The sequence below is a fragment of the Molothrus aeneus genome, chromosome 3 (assembly GCF_037042795.1).
Source record: "Molothrus aeneus isolate 106 chromosome 3, BPBGC_Maene_1.0, whole genome shotgun sequence".
In the NCBI taxonomy this organism is placed as follows: Eukaryota; Metazoa; Chordata; class Aves; order Passeriformes; family Icteridae; genus Molothrus; species Molothrus aeneus.
Window position 1 is genome coordinate 17,664,615 of NC_089648.1, and position 15,796 is coordinate 17,680,410.

Genomic DNA, 15,796 nt, shown 5'->3' on the forward strand with positions numbered 1-15,796 from the left:
CCTTGTGCAAGGACAGATCAACGAGGCCACGAACAGGCCATCCTCCTCACACCTGGACGTGACAAACCCTCAGTTCCTGATCTCTGCAGAGGACTGAGAGAAGCTCTGCTGTGATACCCGTGTCACACACCAGCAGTGAGAGCACCACTGGCTCAGTGGGTGACCAGTGCAGTCCTGGTGAGCTCTGGTGCCACCAGAAGCTGGGACCTTCTGAGGGCAGTTTCAAGTGAACTCGGGTTTTATCACCTTGTTTTGACACACCTGGGACTCTGGTCTGTCCAAAGGACAGCTTCACCTTAAAAAGTTGTGAATTGTCTCCATGGGGCCCACAGCAATGCCTTGGGGGAAATCCTGTGAGACTGGGGGCTTGGGACTCCCTGCATCAGCACAAGGGTGGTTGGTTTTGGGGCCAAGAGAAGAGCACCCACCATGCTGCATGGCTCTCCTGGCCGTGGCAGCAGGACAGGGAGTCCAGAGCAGGTGTCCATGGATGCAGTGGCCAATACCTGCTGCAGATGCAGGGCCCAGAGCTCTCCAGTGTTGACTGACCTGCACCTACCACCTGTTTTTTCCTCTTCTGCTGGAGGCAGAGGGGTGTGTGTGAAAAGGGCTATCCAGACAGACAAAATCCATCCTTTACTGCAATCAAGGTTTTCCCAACATTTCAAGAATGTGACCAAGCAAAACCCCAAAGATGAAAATGTTTTAGCTGGTCCCTCTCCTATAGATTTTAATGAAACAAATATCCACTTCTCCTCCTTACAAAAAGGAAAGAAGTACCATACTTTCCTCCCCTAGCTTTTGGAAACTACTCTGGGAAGATTTTTTTAATGTAAGGCTTTTAATAGCAAAAAAATTCCCTTCCATCTCCTTCCCTTTCCCTCACATCCTCATAAAATTACAAATTCCATGTCCCTTTCCAGTCAGGACTGCTTCATGCTGACCAGCCACTGAATCACAAGGACAGTTCCTAGGACTTGGCAGCTTTTAGTCTGATCGTGCAGGGCCAGGATAGAAATTATATAGGAAAAGTCAGATACTTATAACTGAAGCATCAGCAAAGCCTGTTTGTTCTGCACAGGAATCAGCCACAGACAGAACTGTTTGTTCATCCATGGAATGAGAACTGTATCATTATGGACAAGTGTCCATTGTAATGCACTGATGCTGTCAAGGGCTCTGATTTTTGTGGTCTCAAGTATGTAATGACACTTTAATCTCACAAAACAAACCTCCTTTTCATATTTGCCAAGCAAAATGCCAGGACAGAAACAGGACAAAGGAAAAAACCCTACCTTCTAACATCTCCTGGGTGAGGAAATCCTTCCAAAGTGGCAGACCCTTGCTTGTAAAATGCATGTGGATTTCAGCTTCTATTTTAGTGATTTAAAGCACAGTCAGAACTGATGGTTATTTCTTTTTGACTCTCTATGAGTTCTTACTTCCATGCCTATACTTACCACTTGAGATGTCCTTGTACCTGCTGCAAATGTAAACAGTATGAATGAATGATGCTCAGCACCACACACACACAACCTGTCAGAGGGTCCATTTCAAATCCATCTTTAGTGTACATGTGTGCTCTGGATTATTTTTCTTCCTTTGCCAAATAAACGTTGCCTTTAAATACTGCTGTTGCCTCCTGCACTGAATCAGCCAGAAGGTTGCATCCATTAAGATGTTTCTCTGGTCCCTCTCTGAGGCAGCATTACTTACACAATCCTCTATCCCTACAAGTCCAGCCATGCAAGCAGACTGTTCCCTACACAAAGTTCTAAGGCCCTTATTCAGAACTCAGCTGATTCACTCTCAAGTCTCTTGGTCAAGATCCTGTTGTTGGTGTAGCTCACTGTGACAGATCTTCATCTCCTTAAAGACTCTTCTAGACCACACCTTTCATAGCTACACTCCTGTTTAAGTCAGCCATCCTAGACTCAAAACAAAAAAAGGCTTACTCTGAAATAGATGCAACAAACTTGTCCAAAGCAATTCCAATAATATGTGCCCTTCATCACTTACCTTTGGTTACCTTCTTTTTAAAAATATTACAGATGTTCTGTACATTTGGCAGCTAAATTGTCATGCATCTGACAAGAGGGTTTTTATTTTATTTCTCCCTTTCAACTTTTCAGCCACCCAGTACAGGATTTCACACTTGCTGGCTAGAAAGTAAGAAAAAACCTTATTCTTTACTTCATTTCCCTCATAATGCACTATTTTCCACTGAACACAAAAGGTAAATTTGCTCTCAGTGGGCAGAAAAATGCATTTAAGGGTGGCTTGTTTTTTTTTTAATGGAAAATAAGGAATGGGATTTACAAAATAAGTTAAGAGCATTTTGTCTTTACGCCTGTATTAGGCCACAGGTTTGTCTCCCAAAGAAAGCCTTCACCTATGCACTGTATGGATTTAGAAATGACAATTCAACAATCTTTTCAATGAAGCACAATAATCTACTATGTTCAACAGTGGTACCTCCAGTGATATCACTGGGAAAATCTAATTTAAAACACACACGAAAGAAAAATGATTAAATAATCCCACAATGTCACTCTGAAACATGAAGGATCTAAAATCCAGTGCATTAGCATGCTCTTACTGAGACTAACCTCTCCCTCCCTTATGAGAGGCATATTAGAGCACCAGGTTAGCTACACTGGAAATGGCTTCTTGAGGATGGAGCACTCCAGTGCTTCCATGGCATCAACCGTGAAAGAGGACAACATTCCCCATGAGCAGACAAGTTTGCTGCAGGGGCTGCTGAATGCCATCACAATAATGTGTCACCATGGGGTCACCAGGCAGCACAACAGTGACTTCCCACATAGCAGCTAGACACAGGGAAATGCTCAGCACCTGCAAAATAACCACAGAACCATGAACAGTCTGGGTTGGATAAAAATCTTTAAAGACCTTCTAGTCCAGCCCCCTGCAATGAGCAGGGACATCTTCACCTAGAGCTGGCTGCTGAGAGCTCTTCCAGCCTGACTGAATGTTGCCAGGGATGGGGCATCTTCCACCTCTGGGCTACCTGTTCCAGTGGTTCACCACACCCACTGTAAAAAATTTCTTCCTTATACTTTGTCTAAATCTACCCTCCTTTAGTTTAAAGCCATTATTCTCTGTTCTATTGCAAGAGGCCCTGCCAAAAAAAGGCTGTCCCCAACTTTCTTATAAACCCATGAACTTCTGCTACATAACCCTGCCTAAACAGCTTGCAGTGGTTTTGGATGACTTTTAGCCATATATCAGCTCTCTACAATAATACAGCAACGCTCCAGACCTCCACACGAGCCCCTTTCATTGTCCAGGCCACACCAGACCAAATCAGGGTCATTTTACCAAGGAGACAGAGAGCATCATTAAAATTATTTAATTTTCTATCTGAAAAGTATTGTTACTAATGCAAACATGATCCAAGTAAGAAGCCATTCCAGATCAGAAATTATTAACACACAGCTGCCATGACACAAACCACACAAGTGGCTTAGCAATTGTATTCAACTCCTAAATGCTACAGGTTTGATTCTGACCCTGTCCTTCCTGTTTGCAGCTGGGTCAACACCATGATTTGTGCACTGTGACTGACCCCTGGGCTCCAAAGAACGTTTACTTTAGGTTCTTGCATGGCCTCCATTGTCACCTGTTGTCTGAGTATCTCACCAGGAAAGCACTTTTAACCTCCACCACAAACAGGGAACAGCATTCTCCATTTCACAAAGGAAAGCAGAAACCTACTGACATTTAAGAAATCTGCTGATTAGCAGAAGCCATATGAGGTCCCTCCTGACTGAGCACCCTGACCACTGGGTGGCCTGCTCTGCCTTGGCTGCAAAACAGCACAGACAAAAATGTGCTGAAGAGGAAATATAGATCAGAAAGTCTCAATTTATGGAGTTTTCCTGGTAACCCACTGAGGAGCTAATAATTTAGGTAACACTACCAACAGTATGGCCATCATAGTGTTTTTATCCAAAGAATCCATAACCCAAACTACACCTCCTGTGGCTTGACAGTTTTTATAAAGCTCCCATATAACATTGTCCTCTGAAGCCAAGGTTTTGAGATTTTCACTTTGCTTTTCTTTTGCCAGAAAAAATGTTTCAAAACAACATTGTTAAAGACATCTAAGAAGGAATACAACTGACAATTTCAAGATCTGACTTTGGTGAAAACTGCCATTTCTGTTGAGGAAATGCTTTCCCAATGTAATGACCACACCAAAGGATCAAAGGGCCCTGATCAATGGCATTGCTGAAAGCATTAAAAAAGGTGATTTCTGCCATCATTCAACTGACACTATCTGTAAGGGACTCAGCTTTCCAAGATTCTGAGGTGTGCTCTTCTTCCAAAGAGGATATGTGAGGGAATTTTACTTGCCCCATGAGCCACGTGAACTGAACATGAGACACTTTATGCTTCACATACCTTCTGTAGAGGACATTACAGAGCTCCTTTTCTTCAACAACTGCCATCCATTACTGTCCCGATCTGGTCTGGAGTTGAAGAGCAGCAAGCAGGTTTATGGATAAACCATGTCAGAATAGTTACAACATACCTGTTTTGTCATGTGTATTTTGGAAAGAAAAAGCCACTGTAAAGATTAATAGAAGTTTGATTTTTTTCTAACATGTCATACAGGACGTGGGAAACATTTCATAAGGTATAATAATTCACTTTGGGAGTAACCCAGCCTCTCAAAATATTAATGAATTATTATTTGTAACATGCCAGAAACACCTCTTTAGTCTCTCATTACTAAAATACATACACTGAACTAGGAAAAATACATACCACAAGATGGGCTTTTATCCCCCTCAGTGCTTAACTGAAAAACTAAGTTGAACATTTGTCCATTAATAATTTAACGTATGTCAGCCAAACATATCTTTATCTTTATTTCAATTAAATTAAAAACAATCTGCAAGTATATTTATGCAACATTCACTATATACACACGATTTATGCAACTGCAAGGCAATCCTATGTATGCTGATTAATCTATTGTTAGTAAAACATGACAATAGCTATGGAAGTTGACAAGTGACTGTTTTCATGGCATGACTGAAAAAGAATAGCTACTAGCCATGAAATGGATTATCAGTAAACCTTAAAAAGAACATGACATAACCTAGCAGAGATTAACAGTCTTCTAAATGTAGTATATTTGCTTCAGATGATAGTGCTGCTTTTAAAAAAAAAAATTTGCTGTCACCTTAATGATGTAAGACTTTCATCAGCTCTATCTAAAGAAAGCAATAATTAGACATTATGCTTCCTGGCAAAAATTTATTTTTGAACTGGCACCACAGTATTTCAGAAAATAATAATAAAGTACCTCTTTGGTGAAGCCTAGGTACCCCCTACTACTCATTGTAACAACTTGTAAACAGGACCGCAATACAGTGCTTTGCCTTAATTCTAGCTCGGTTAGGTACCACAGATCTTCCTCACAGTCCTTCTCATAATTTTAGGAAGGTATTTTAAAGCAGGGAGTAAGTAAAGCAAAGGAAAATTAAGAAGGATATAAAGTTCCCTGTTTGAGATTTAAAAAAAGTGCATAATGTTTTCATTCCGAAAACTGTGCCACTGTATGGAACTGATAGATACAAGACTGTTTTTCCTTCCTGTACTGGGCATTATTGATCATTACACAAACACAGTCTCTGCTCATTGGCCAAAGAAGTCTCTCCAGATTGTTTTCTGGTACAATCAGCTGTCCAATTACTTTAGAACAAAGTCCTGCATACTAAAACAAGAATAGCAAGTTAACCGGGTTTTCCACTAGAAAGTCTGTTTTTGCAATTCCATTTCTGTACACTACATTTCCAACGCATTGGAGAGTTCTTAGTGTTTGGCATACACGTCCCAACTCCTTGACACCACCAGGTTCAGTGCATCCATTGCCAGCAACAGACATAGCACCAGGAAAATGCGACTCCCAGCGCGAGGGACAGTTCAGGAGGAGGGGGCGTTCTCCAGCAAGGGCGGCCCATCCCGATGCATCGATGGGTGCGTGTGCTCCCTTTTGTAAGTTTTTGGAGGAAGCTTTGGGATATGTTGAGAAGTGCTTTGTCGTGGAGGAATGGGTGGTCCAGCAACAGAAGGGAGGTCCACATCCTGCGGTATCAAAGGCGGCGATGGCAGGTGCCTCCGTGCTACATGTGGAGAAGGTGTCTGGGGGGGAGGGGGCGTGAAGGGAGAGGGGCTGTTTGGGAAAAAGGTGTTACCAAGTTCGCTTTTTCTCCCCAGGGGTGGAGGCTGGAGGTGTAGTGGTGAGCTAGAGAAAACATCTGGAGTTCGCACAGGTTCCCGTGGCGGTAACTCGGGAGGGTTGGCAGGGGTAACACAGGAGTCAGAGATGCAGGTCCGATCAGGCACCGAGTACCTTGGAGAATACACTTTAGAGGTTGGCTGCCTAGGAGGGATTGCTGGTGGGTTGTCCAGGTGTGCAGAAGTGATCTGAGGTACACAAACACTTTGGTCAGTAAAATTCCAGAGTGGCAGCAAAGCACAGGACCCTGCTGTCAAACAGAAGCCCCCTCCTGCACTGCAGATTGCTCTTAGCCGGTCTGCAGCAACAGACGAGTGAACAGCCAAGGATGGAAGGAATGAAGATGCACAGAGAGGGACAAGGGAAAGGCAAAGAATGGTCAAAGGAACAATTTCCATGCTAGTTCCAGGTCTGCTTGCTGGGGAGGTTTGGATATCTTCCAACACTTCCCCAGTAAAAAGCACTTGGAATGGGCTAACACGCCAGGAATTTCTTCAAGAAAACTAGAAAAAGGGAGAGGCTGATGATGCTGAACAGGGAAAAAAATAAGCTATGCTCAGAAGATGGAGTTAAGTAGTCAGAACTATGGAAGTGAGCAGCTCCCAAGTTGCAGACCATACTGACAGGATAACTGATATCCAACACCGTATCACGTACACAATGTTTTGAAATATATTTTGGTAGGATTTCAGATACATTTTGGTGATGTGTCAACTTCTGCTGACTGGCAAAACAGTTGCATGTAGTCTGAAAATAACTGCTGAAGAGCCACTTATAAGCTCTCTTCAAAGACATATCTGCTCTGAAGTAATTTTGTGTAGGATTTTCAAATCTGAAGTCACAAATGAGCTTCCACTGAAATCAGGTGAAATTTGACAGTGTCTGCAACAAAGGCTGGATCAGATCCCAGTTGCCAGACAAATGCAAAAGGAAAATGTAGGAATGCCTTAAGCAGGCAGGCAGACAGGATGGGTAAAGCAAGCACTTGAGCACCACAACATCAGGATCAAATATTCTGGTGAAACTTTCCAGAGGACTGAGTTGTGTACAGCACTTTTCATCATTACTGTTCATCAGTTCTTACTCTTATTCATATTTCCTAAACCTATAGTCTGGAATAATTAATCCCAGATGGAAACACCTGCCTGAAGCCCCAAGTTCTCACAGGCAATGTAAGGGCCTGAGCATAGCACATCAGTAGATGAGACATTTCTAACCCTAAATTTAGGTCCCATCTATTTTCATTTGTCTGAGATCAAGACAGTGAGGTAGAGCTGTGAAGGCCTGAAATACATGGCTGCTTACTCTTTCACATACAGTTCTTAAAAAAATAAATGTACTATCTTTGAGAGTTACTTTTCTATCATACCCTGTCCTTCTTCTCCCAGAAAAACAAATGACCTTTTTTCTGCTTACTTACTTTTGATGGGGAGGATTCAGCTGGGGCAGATTCTGGTCTTCTTCGTGGAGGAACAGGAGGAGGGACAGGAGCATCATCTGAAGTTTTGGTAAAGTTTATGGATGACACAGAAGCAGATCCTAAGGGACATAAAAAAACCCTGTAGATAATTATGAATTTTTGGCTCAATATTGCTGCCAATTGAGGTGCCATAAATAATAAAGCAATTGCTCATAAAAAGCATCATGAATCAAGAAGTGGCAAATAAAGACAACGAAACAAGCCTCTAACTTGCAGCTGCCAGAGAAACTGCTTTTCTGAATGCAAAGATCTCTGTGGCCATCAGCTCCTGAACTTTCTTAAGTAATCCTTGAGACCAAAACCACACCACAAACTTGTTCTTATATCACAATATCACTAAAATAATATCCTGAACCTGCAGCCAATGGACCCAACAACAAAGAAATCCTTTCTCCAGAGGCTTTCCAAAGACCTGGCTTGGACATTCAGCAATGGCACAGATCTGCTAAGGAACTTCTGCCTTTAGGAAGTAATTTCACCTCCCTGTGGCAACCAGCTGAACACAGGAGTAACCTCTGAAAACCCTTGTATGTGAAAGGAGCCTACATCCATTATTAAATATTGAGGACACACCATAAAATATGAGCTTCCTTGGATGTTGGAAAATACATCCAAGGAGAAAAAGAGGTGTGGATAGATCCTGATGGATTTAAAGCAAGCAAATACTGATTTTAACTTCTGCAGGAATACCATCCACGTACACAGAAATCAGTTCCGAACTGCAGGCAGCAGAATAAGGCACCTACAAACAATTCATTTTTTATTCTCAATGTTTACCATCAGATACTCACCAAATACATTCACACAAATACATATGGCACCAAATCCCCCAAGTTTGCTTGGGACATATATGGGCCCTAGAGATTACCTCTGCCTTCAGTTTTGAAGGTCCTCCAAAGACTTGTATCAGTCCCTATGTAACACATCTAATTCTGTTCAGTTTCTCCTTTACAATAAAAACTTTTAAAGAAAAAGTGAGTAAGAAACATTGAAAGTTTTTGATGCTGCAAGGAGACAAAAGCAATGATTTTTACAGTCACTTGAGAAGGCTAGACCTGATTTCCCCTGCCTAACACCACAAAATGTGAGTGGCACGTGCTGTGAGCACCTACGTGTATGGAAAGGGCTGGAGGGGTCTGAGTCGAAGACGCTGCAGGCGTCGGTGGTGCTGGACGTGGCGGAGGCAGGGGGTGGGGTCAGCGGGGTCCGCGGCGAGTTGGGCGCCGACGCCGTCGCTTCCGTCTCGCTCTCGGGGATGCGGCTGTAGCTGATTTTCCTTGGCTCCTGCTGCAGGGGCGTGGGATGCCTCATGGTGCCTGGCCTTGGATTAGAGGGACGAACACCTGGGGACTTGAGAGGGTAGCTGTACTTCTTGGGCTGAAATGACAGAAAATATCAACCAAAATCAAAAGGCTGTGGAATCGCTTAAATGTAGCTTTGTAGTTATGAAGTCAGAGATCTGAAATTACTTCTGCCATCTATGAAAGACAAAGGTAAGCACTTTTGGAAAAATAAATGCAAAAATTGAATACTAACAAATCTTGGAGGAGGCTTGACATTTCGTGGCTCTATCTCCAGTGACTTGTTGAAGAGATAATCTGTAAATTCTGTCTCCACGCTGTTTCCCATTGGATTCAGGTTTTCAAAAAATCTCTGCAATACATGAAGGCAGACAACTTGTCAGCTAAGATGCTTTTTAATACTGCTTGTTTCTACAGCACAAATGATCCCAGCTGTTCAAGAAAAGAGAGAAAATGCTGGAGTCAGAGGTAATGACAGACTTAAGCTATTAAATCTGCTTGTCACTAGGCCTTTTCTGGACATGGCTACTGCTATGCTTGGCCTGAAAACCAGCTGTGCAAGTACCCTAAATGCTCTCTGCAGTGCAAAGTCAGACCAGGTTTGCCCAAACACTTCCAGAAAAAGCTGCAAACAATCCAACTTTACAGTGATGCATGGAAGACTGCTCCCATAATGCATTCTGTCAAAGCCTGAGGAGAACAAATAAAAAAAACCTTGCAGAATCTCTTAAGATAACCTGTCCTGTGACTCTCTGAAAGCACACATCACAAAAGATGTCAAGAAAAAAAGAAAAAAGGAAGAAAGGAAAGCAACCAGAGAAGACACTGCTTAGACAACACCTCAGACCAAGGAAAACAAGTACCATGAGAAGGAAAGAAAGATGTGAGTATCATCTCCATCAATATATAAACATAAACACAGTGCTATCAGGTAAACATGGAACATAAAGGCAGTGTAACAGAGGAGGAAAAGACAACTGGGCAAATAATTGCAACTGAGTGAAGGACAATGAGAATCTGCCAGTTTCAGTTCCTGTCTAACACTGATCAATAAGAAGATCTACCAATGTCCCAACAGATGAGAAAAATGAAACAAACCCAAGAAACTGCAAGCATTGAGCTTTCTGCCCTTTCTTACACTGAGACCCAAGAGAGGTTTTATGACAGGTCCTCTGCTCATCTCTGATTCAGTCAGACCAAATCTATGTGAATTCAGTCTGTCCTTATGGACTGTCAGCTAACAAAATCACCACAGAAGGAAATTGTGTCACTTACCCTGATGTCAAATTCCACTCTTAAACAATATGGCTGGTTCTGGTACTGCTGGATTTCCCCTGTTATCTCAGCTACCTTCCTTCTCTTGCTGAAGTTTATAAGGTCTTTCCCATGGCGCTTGAGAAATTCAGGATTGCCTTCTTCTGTTTTCAAAATGTTGGTTAAGTAAATCCCTAAACAACAACAGAAGAGGTTTTCAACACAGAGTACAAAACAAGGAGGAAGTCAGGACTGGAATGCAAGGAATTCTTAAATTAATTTGTGCACTGCAATTATTTAGAAAACCCTTTGTTAGGGTCAACAAGAGAATTGCACCTCACCTTCCAACAAGGGCAACAATTTAAATATTTTAACATGCCTTTTCCAGAAAGATGCCTTTTTGCCTCAAAGTCCCAAAGTCTGTGCACCTTTCTATGGTTTAGGAAGCTCATACAACTGAACACTACAAGGGGACACTGAACAGGAATGCTTTCTCTTAACTCCTCTTCTCCATTAGATATCGCAGCTAAACTCCAAAAATTATTTTCAAGTTTTATCTCGGTTTCATAATTGCATCAAATAATTTGAAGATTAGGAAGTAAAAAGTGCTCTCCACTTCATAGATCATGTGTCTGGAATTGTCATTATTACTTGACAGAAATAACTAAAGCTATTCATGTGATCCTGCTAACCTCTACTCATCTCTGAAGCAGGACAGAAGGTTTCTTAGTTGATCTTATCTTTCTTTGCAGAGCTCTGGAGTATATCTTTCCCCAATCTGTAAAAGGCCAAAAAACACTATTTTCTTTCAGTTTTGGCTTGAAGCCTATGTTGGACAAGTGCACTGTCCAGACTTGGAACTGATCTGTAGCAAACATTTAAGTGGATGCTTAAGAACAGGAGTGACATGTGCTTAGCATCACAATCTGCTTAATGTCAGCAATCCACTTCAAAGAAAAACTGTTAAATCTGATGATAAAGAGGATGCTTGCTTTCCAAACTCTGTTCCTACAGAAATTAGACTTTTTAATAGAAATGAAACTCTAACTGTATTTCTTGGCACCCTTGATGAGGAAGAGGACCTTTCTTTTTCTCCCAGTCAATGGCAATAATATTTCTAATGTGACCACCTTCTATTGAGAGTATATCTGGTTGTAACAGTTCAAACCACACTGTAAACCACACAAAGTAAAAATCAGCAAATATGGATATTGCATCAAATAGGATATTGCAGACATACTTATTTTTACTGCAAACAGTATCTTCCTTGAATAGTCGCTTTAGGGTTTTTTTCACATATTCATGTCTGGGCACCTAAAATTCCAACCCATCTGTCCTGTTAAAATTGACTTTTCTTTCTATTGTTCATACTCTGTTTAGTCCCTTAGCTCAATACTTTCCAAATGTTAATGTGGGACATGGCTCATCCAAACCACAGGTACTCACCAAAAAAAGGCACACAAGGAGGATTAATGGACCTGAGTTTTGCCAAGTATTTCTTATAATGGTCCTCACTCAGCTCATAAGCTTCTTCTAAGATCTTCTTCTGGCGACTTGGAATTTGCTTAAAAGAGAGATCAAACAGGTGGTTTGGAAAGAGAAGATAAAGGCATGGCCCAGCAACAGTACTGAGAGTATGGTCTCCCACTGGCACTTGAATCAGGGACCATGAGGACACTGCCCCACCATCCTGAGATGCCTTGCTTAAGTGGGGGTGGATTTCTTGCTTCTGAAACCAAGGAAAAACCCTCTCTCTTCCACCCTGGTTGATTCATTTCTTGGGGGATTTACTTTCCTTGCTCCTTGGAAGCAAATGCTTACTGACAAGACAGGCTTTCAGTGCAGCCAAGGTACCCTGCATGACACTGCCATAGCAAAAGTGGAAAACATTTCACTGTACCTCAAATGTGTGATCCAACCTATAAACTGCTGCGGAGTTCATAGCACTGACAATCTCAAGGACACCATTAAAGTTGTTTAGCTCTTGAAAAACTTGCAGGATCTCAATTATCCGGCTCACTACAATTACTCTCTCCTCTAGGTTTTCTGTTTCTACAATGCATCTAAATACACAAGAACATTGGGGTTTGTATTAAAGCACTGATGAGGTTTCCAAAGTCAAATATTAACTTGTAACACAAACAAATAGGATTTTATCAAATTACTTGAGGTAGTTCTGAAAATGTCTTAGAGATTTGAAAATATTCTAAGAATACAAAGCTTGAGACCACTATGTTAAATTTCTCACAGGGACCAGTTTTAGCATCTAAACACCAAAACAGGAATTCTCCTAGAACAGAATTTTTCACAGCATACTTGTGAATGGTCTGTAAATGTCCCAATATGGAGCAGGTGCAGATTCAGGAAAGTCACTTACTTTTCAAACCACAGAGTTAGGTTAGTTGTATGCCTTATCATTTTAAGAAGGTTGGGAGAATTAATTTCTTTATCTTCCTTTGTCCACACACTTCCAACTAGTTCTGATGGCTGCACAGCTCTGGAAAAGTAGATGTTTTACCAACAAATGTAACTAAAAGCAGTAAGGTATTATTTTTCCAAACCCTCTTGATTTTCACTGAATTTGGAATTCATATTTAGAAATAAATTCTTAAGGTATCCCTTCTACAACATTAGGCTGTCCTCATGACTAAATGATATTTCTACAGTTCTTTTTTAGACAGTAGATATTTCTTAATGTATGTCACTCTTAAGCACCTCTGTACATCTAGATGAAGAATGAAATCTCTATCTCGTTCACTCTAACAAAATGTGAGCTTCCAATGCCTGAATAATTTCTTAGCTGATGAGATCTGACACGTTCCTTAATTTGCTACACAAAGCAGGATGTGAAGAAAACTGATTTAATAATTGTTCATACTTCTCAAAGTTTGATCTACTCAGAAAATACCAAGAGAAGGCTGGAGCACAAGACAATTAACAGTATGCAGCAATCACACATACTGTACATTAACTTGGGGAGGATAAAACAAATATTGTCTTTAAGAGAGCTTCCACTGAAAAATGGAAACTAATACACACCACTGGTAAAGTCCCTTAATTTCTGTGGGGCTTCACATCAGAGGCCCACAGAAACAATTTCAGGCATGGAGAATACTTTGGTTTGTGCCACGTGTTTCTCAGTGGAGGAAAGTTACCTGTAAAAATCTGACTCCAGCAAAGTGAGCTGCCGAGCGATTTCTATGGGATGCAGAGTGAGCAAGTCAAAAGTCTCTGTGTGCCCTGGTTTGCTGATGTGCCACTCAATTGCTGGAGGGGGGCTCTCAAAAGTGATGTTGTGGCTCGGCCCAATGGCTTGTACCTGCTTTTTCCTGTTGATTATCTTTGTGATGGATTCAACCCACTTCTTCATGGCTTTGCCTGGCACACAGAGAAAATTACTATTTAGTTAATACTGTATAATCAGTATTATACAGTATTAACTGTATCAGTATAATTCAGTAATCAGTAACCCCAAAACCTAATAAATTAAAACAATCATATATTCTTTAGGATTGGCATTCTCTACACAAATGTAAAGTATTCAAAGACAGAAAGAATTCCTCAACAGCCAATGCTGAGCACAACTTTGCCCAAGCACAAATCAGAACACCCAAATTAGACTCCTGCCCTGATTTAGGTGCTTTTCTTTCTTTTTTGAGTTTACAGTGAGTTTTTGGGAACAAACCTTGTTTTGCCCAAAATGCACTTCTACAAACACCTTGAACTTTCTAGTTTGGGCAAGAGCACGTGATTACCTCAGATAACCTAGAAAGTCAAAATAACAAACAGGGAGAAGCTTCTTCCTGTACTGAATTTGCCATCAAAGCTGAGAATAAAACTGAAAGGCTAAAAGCCTTTTTAGCTCTGCATCATAAGAATTTCATGCACCAGTCCATTGAAAATTTACCAGTAACACCCACTGAATTAGCTGCCTCATTCTCCTGCTTTTTAGTGGCTAAATAACCACTAAGTACTTCTCTGACACAGTCTTTTCCTACAAATTGCTCCCATGTCTGTCTTGGCTTCATTTAAAAGGAAACAGGAAAAGTCTGTACAATCACAACAGCAAGGTGTCCTACAGTTCTAATATGCACTGTGAAGTAACTGGAAACTCTTGTTTCAAAGAAATAATGGTTTCCACCATCCAACTTTACAAAAATTACCCCTGTGTAAAGTTTAAAATGACAATCAAAGCAATTATTCTGTCCTCATCATGACTCAGTTCTTATTATTTTTCACTATTTCAGTCCCTCTACAGCAAAACTCATTTATGTAATTAACATATTTAACATTATGTAAATTTAATTCCAGTCCCTCTACAACAAAACTCAATTTATGTAAATAACAATCATTATTCTGAACAAGAGCCAGATTTTGAATAATAGTGTGTGTGTGGGCTTAATGAAAGTCCATTTCACGCTCTTTATGAAGTATTTAATAATAATAGTGTTTATTATTTAATAAGTATTTAATAATGTCCTGTTTTTCCTGAAAGCAAAAGTGATCGCACTCTGTATCTCTGAAACGGGATGCTTTAGGATAAATGTCAGCACTTAAGGAACTGTAAATACCTCTTACTGTTCCAATGAACTCCTCCAAACGTTTCAGAAGGTCAGCATCTCTTTCAAAGTCATAGAAATGGTGCTCTACCCAGTGTCGACACACATTTAATACTCTGCAAAAGCAAAGAATAAATAAACACTCTAGAGCCCAGTCTATCTTCCCTTTCAAAGCAGCTGCAAGAAAGGCCTCTGGCAGCACCAGGAGCCAGTGCAGCCAAAAGGTGGCACTTCAGAAGCAATTCAGGGTGGCTCCCAGGGATGCAGCACTCACCTTAGCTGCACAGGTTGAATGTACTCTTTCCTAAACCTTTTCAGCTCTGCACTAAGGGGTTGGTCTCCGTTCTCCATGGCAATACGGTCGGCCTCCGTGGGCTCAGGCTCTGGAATTTCAAATCTAGCACAGAAGATGGGTGTAAGCACTAGGCCACTGTTACACCAGTCTTGGGCACAAGCTTCTGGATATAAACTTGTACATTTTACTGGCAATCCTTGAATTGGACAACTTTTTAAAAGGTGTCTGAAGTGACCAAAACCAACTGGAAAGCCAGAATCTTACACACTCCAAGTACAAAGAAAAAAAATGCACTTCATAAGAACAGTATTTTTAACAGTGGCATACCTTTCTATTAGCAAACTCAGCAACTCTTGAGGTCTACAGAAGGATCTATATGTTGTGAGAAAAGTCCGAACAAAGTTGGGATCTAAGACAAAGAATAATTTTACACTTATGTCAGCAATTACCTGTTTTTTTTCTTTTACAATAACTTCAATTATCCGTTAAAATTAAGGATGTCACCCTGTCAATTTACAGAGAAGGTGATGTAAACCAAAATGGCTTTGGTAACAGTTCAAAATCTCCTAAAATTAGCAATACTAAGCAGAACTTAAAACCAATGTTCACTCTCTTGAAGGTTCACAACAATGA

The 15,796-nt window shown here is 41.0% G+C and overlaps 1 protein-coding gene across 1 annotated transcript in view; it reads right to left on the minus strand.

Annotated features, from left to right (window-relative positions):
* Positions 1-4,874: 4,874 nt before the first annotated feature.
* The window catches only part of SOS1 (SOS Ras/Rac guanine nucleotide exchange factor 1), a 43,084-nt gene continuing 32,162 nt past the window's right edge, over positions 4,875-15,796 (minus strand). The window contains exons 11-22 of the mRNA XM_066546406.1: positions 15,491-15,572; positions 15,143-15,265; positions 14,881-14,984; positions 13,465-13,687; positions 12,687-12,806; positions 12,210-12,372; positions 11,756-11,873; positions 10,331-10,503; positions 9,291-9,407; positions 8,867-9,131; positions 7,695-7,813; positions 4,875-6,462 (exon numbers count right to left, since the gene is read on the minus strand). Coding sequence (XP_066402503.1) covers positions 5,959-6,462; positions 7,695-7,813; positions 8,867-9,131; positions 9,291-9,407; positions 10,331-10,503; positions 11,756-11,873; positions 12,210-12,372; positions 12,687-12,806; positions 13,465-13,687; positions 14,881-14,984; positions 15,143-15,265; positions 15,491-15,572 — 2,111 coding nt within the window. The 3' untranslated portion in view covers positions 4,875-5,958. The remainder of the gene's footprint in view (positions 6,463-7,694; positions 7,814-8,866; positions 9,132-9,290; positions 9,408-10,330; positions 10,504-11,755; positions 11,874-12,209; positions 12,373-12,686; positions 12,807-13,464; positions 13,688-14,880; positions 14,985-15,142; positions 15,266-15,490; positions 15,573-15,796) is intronic.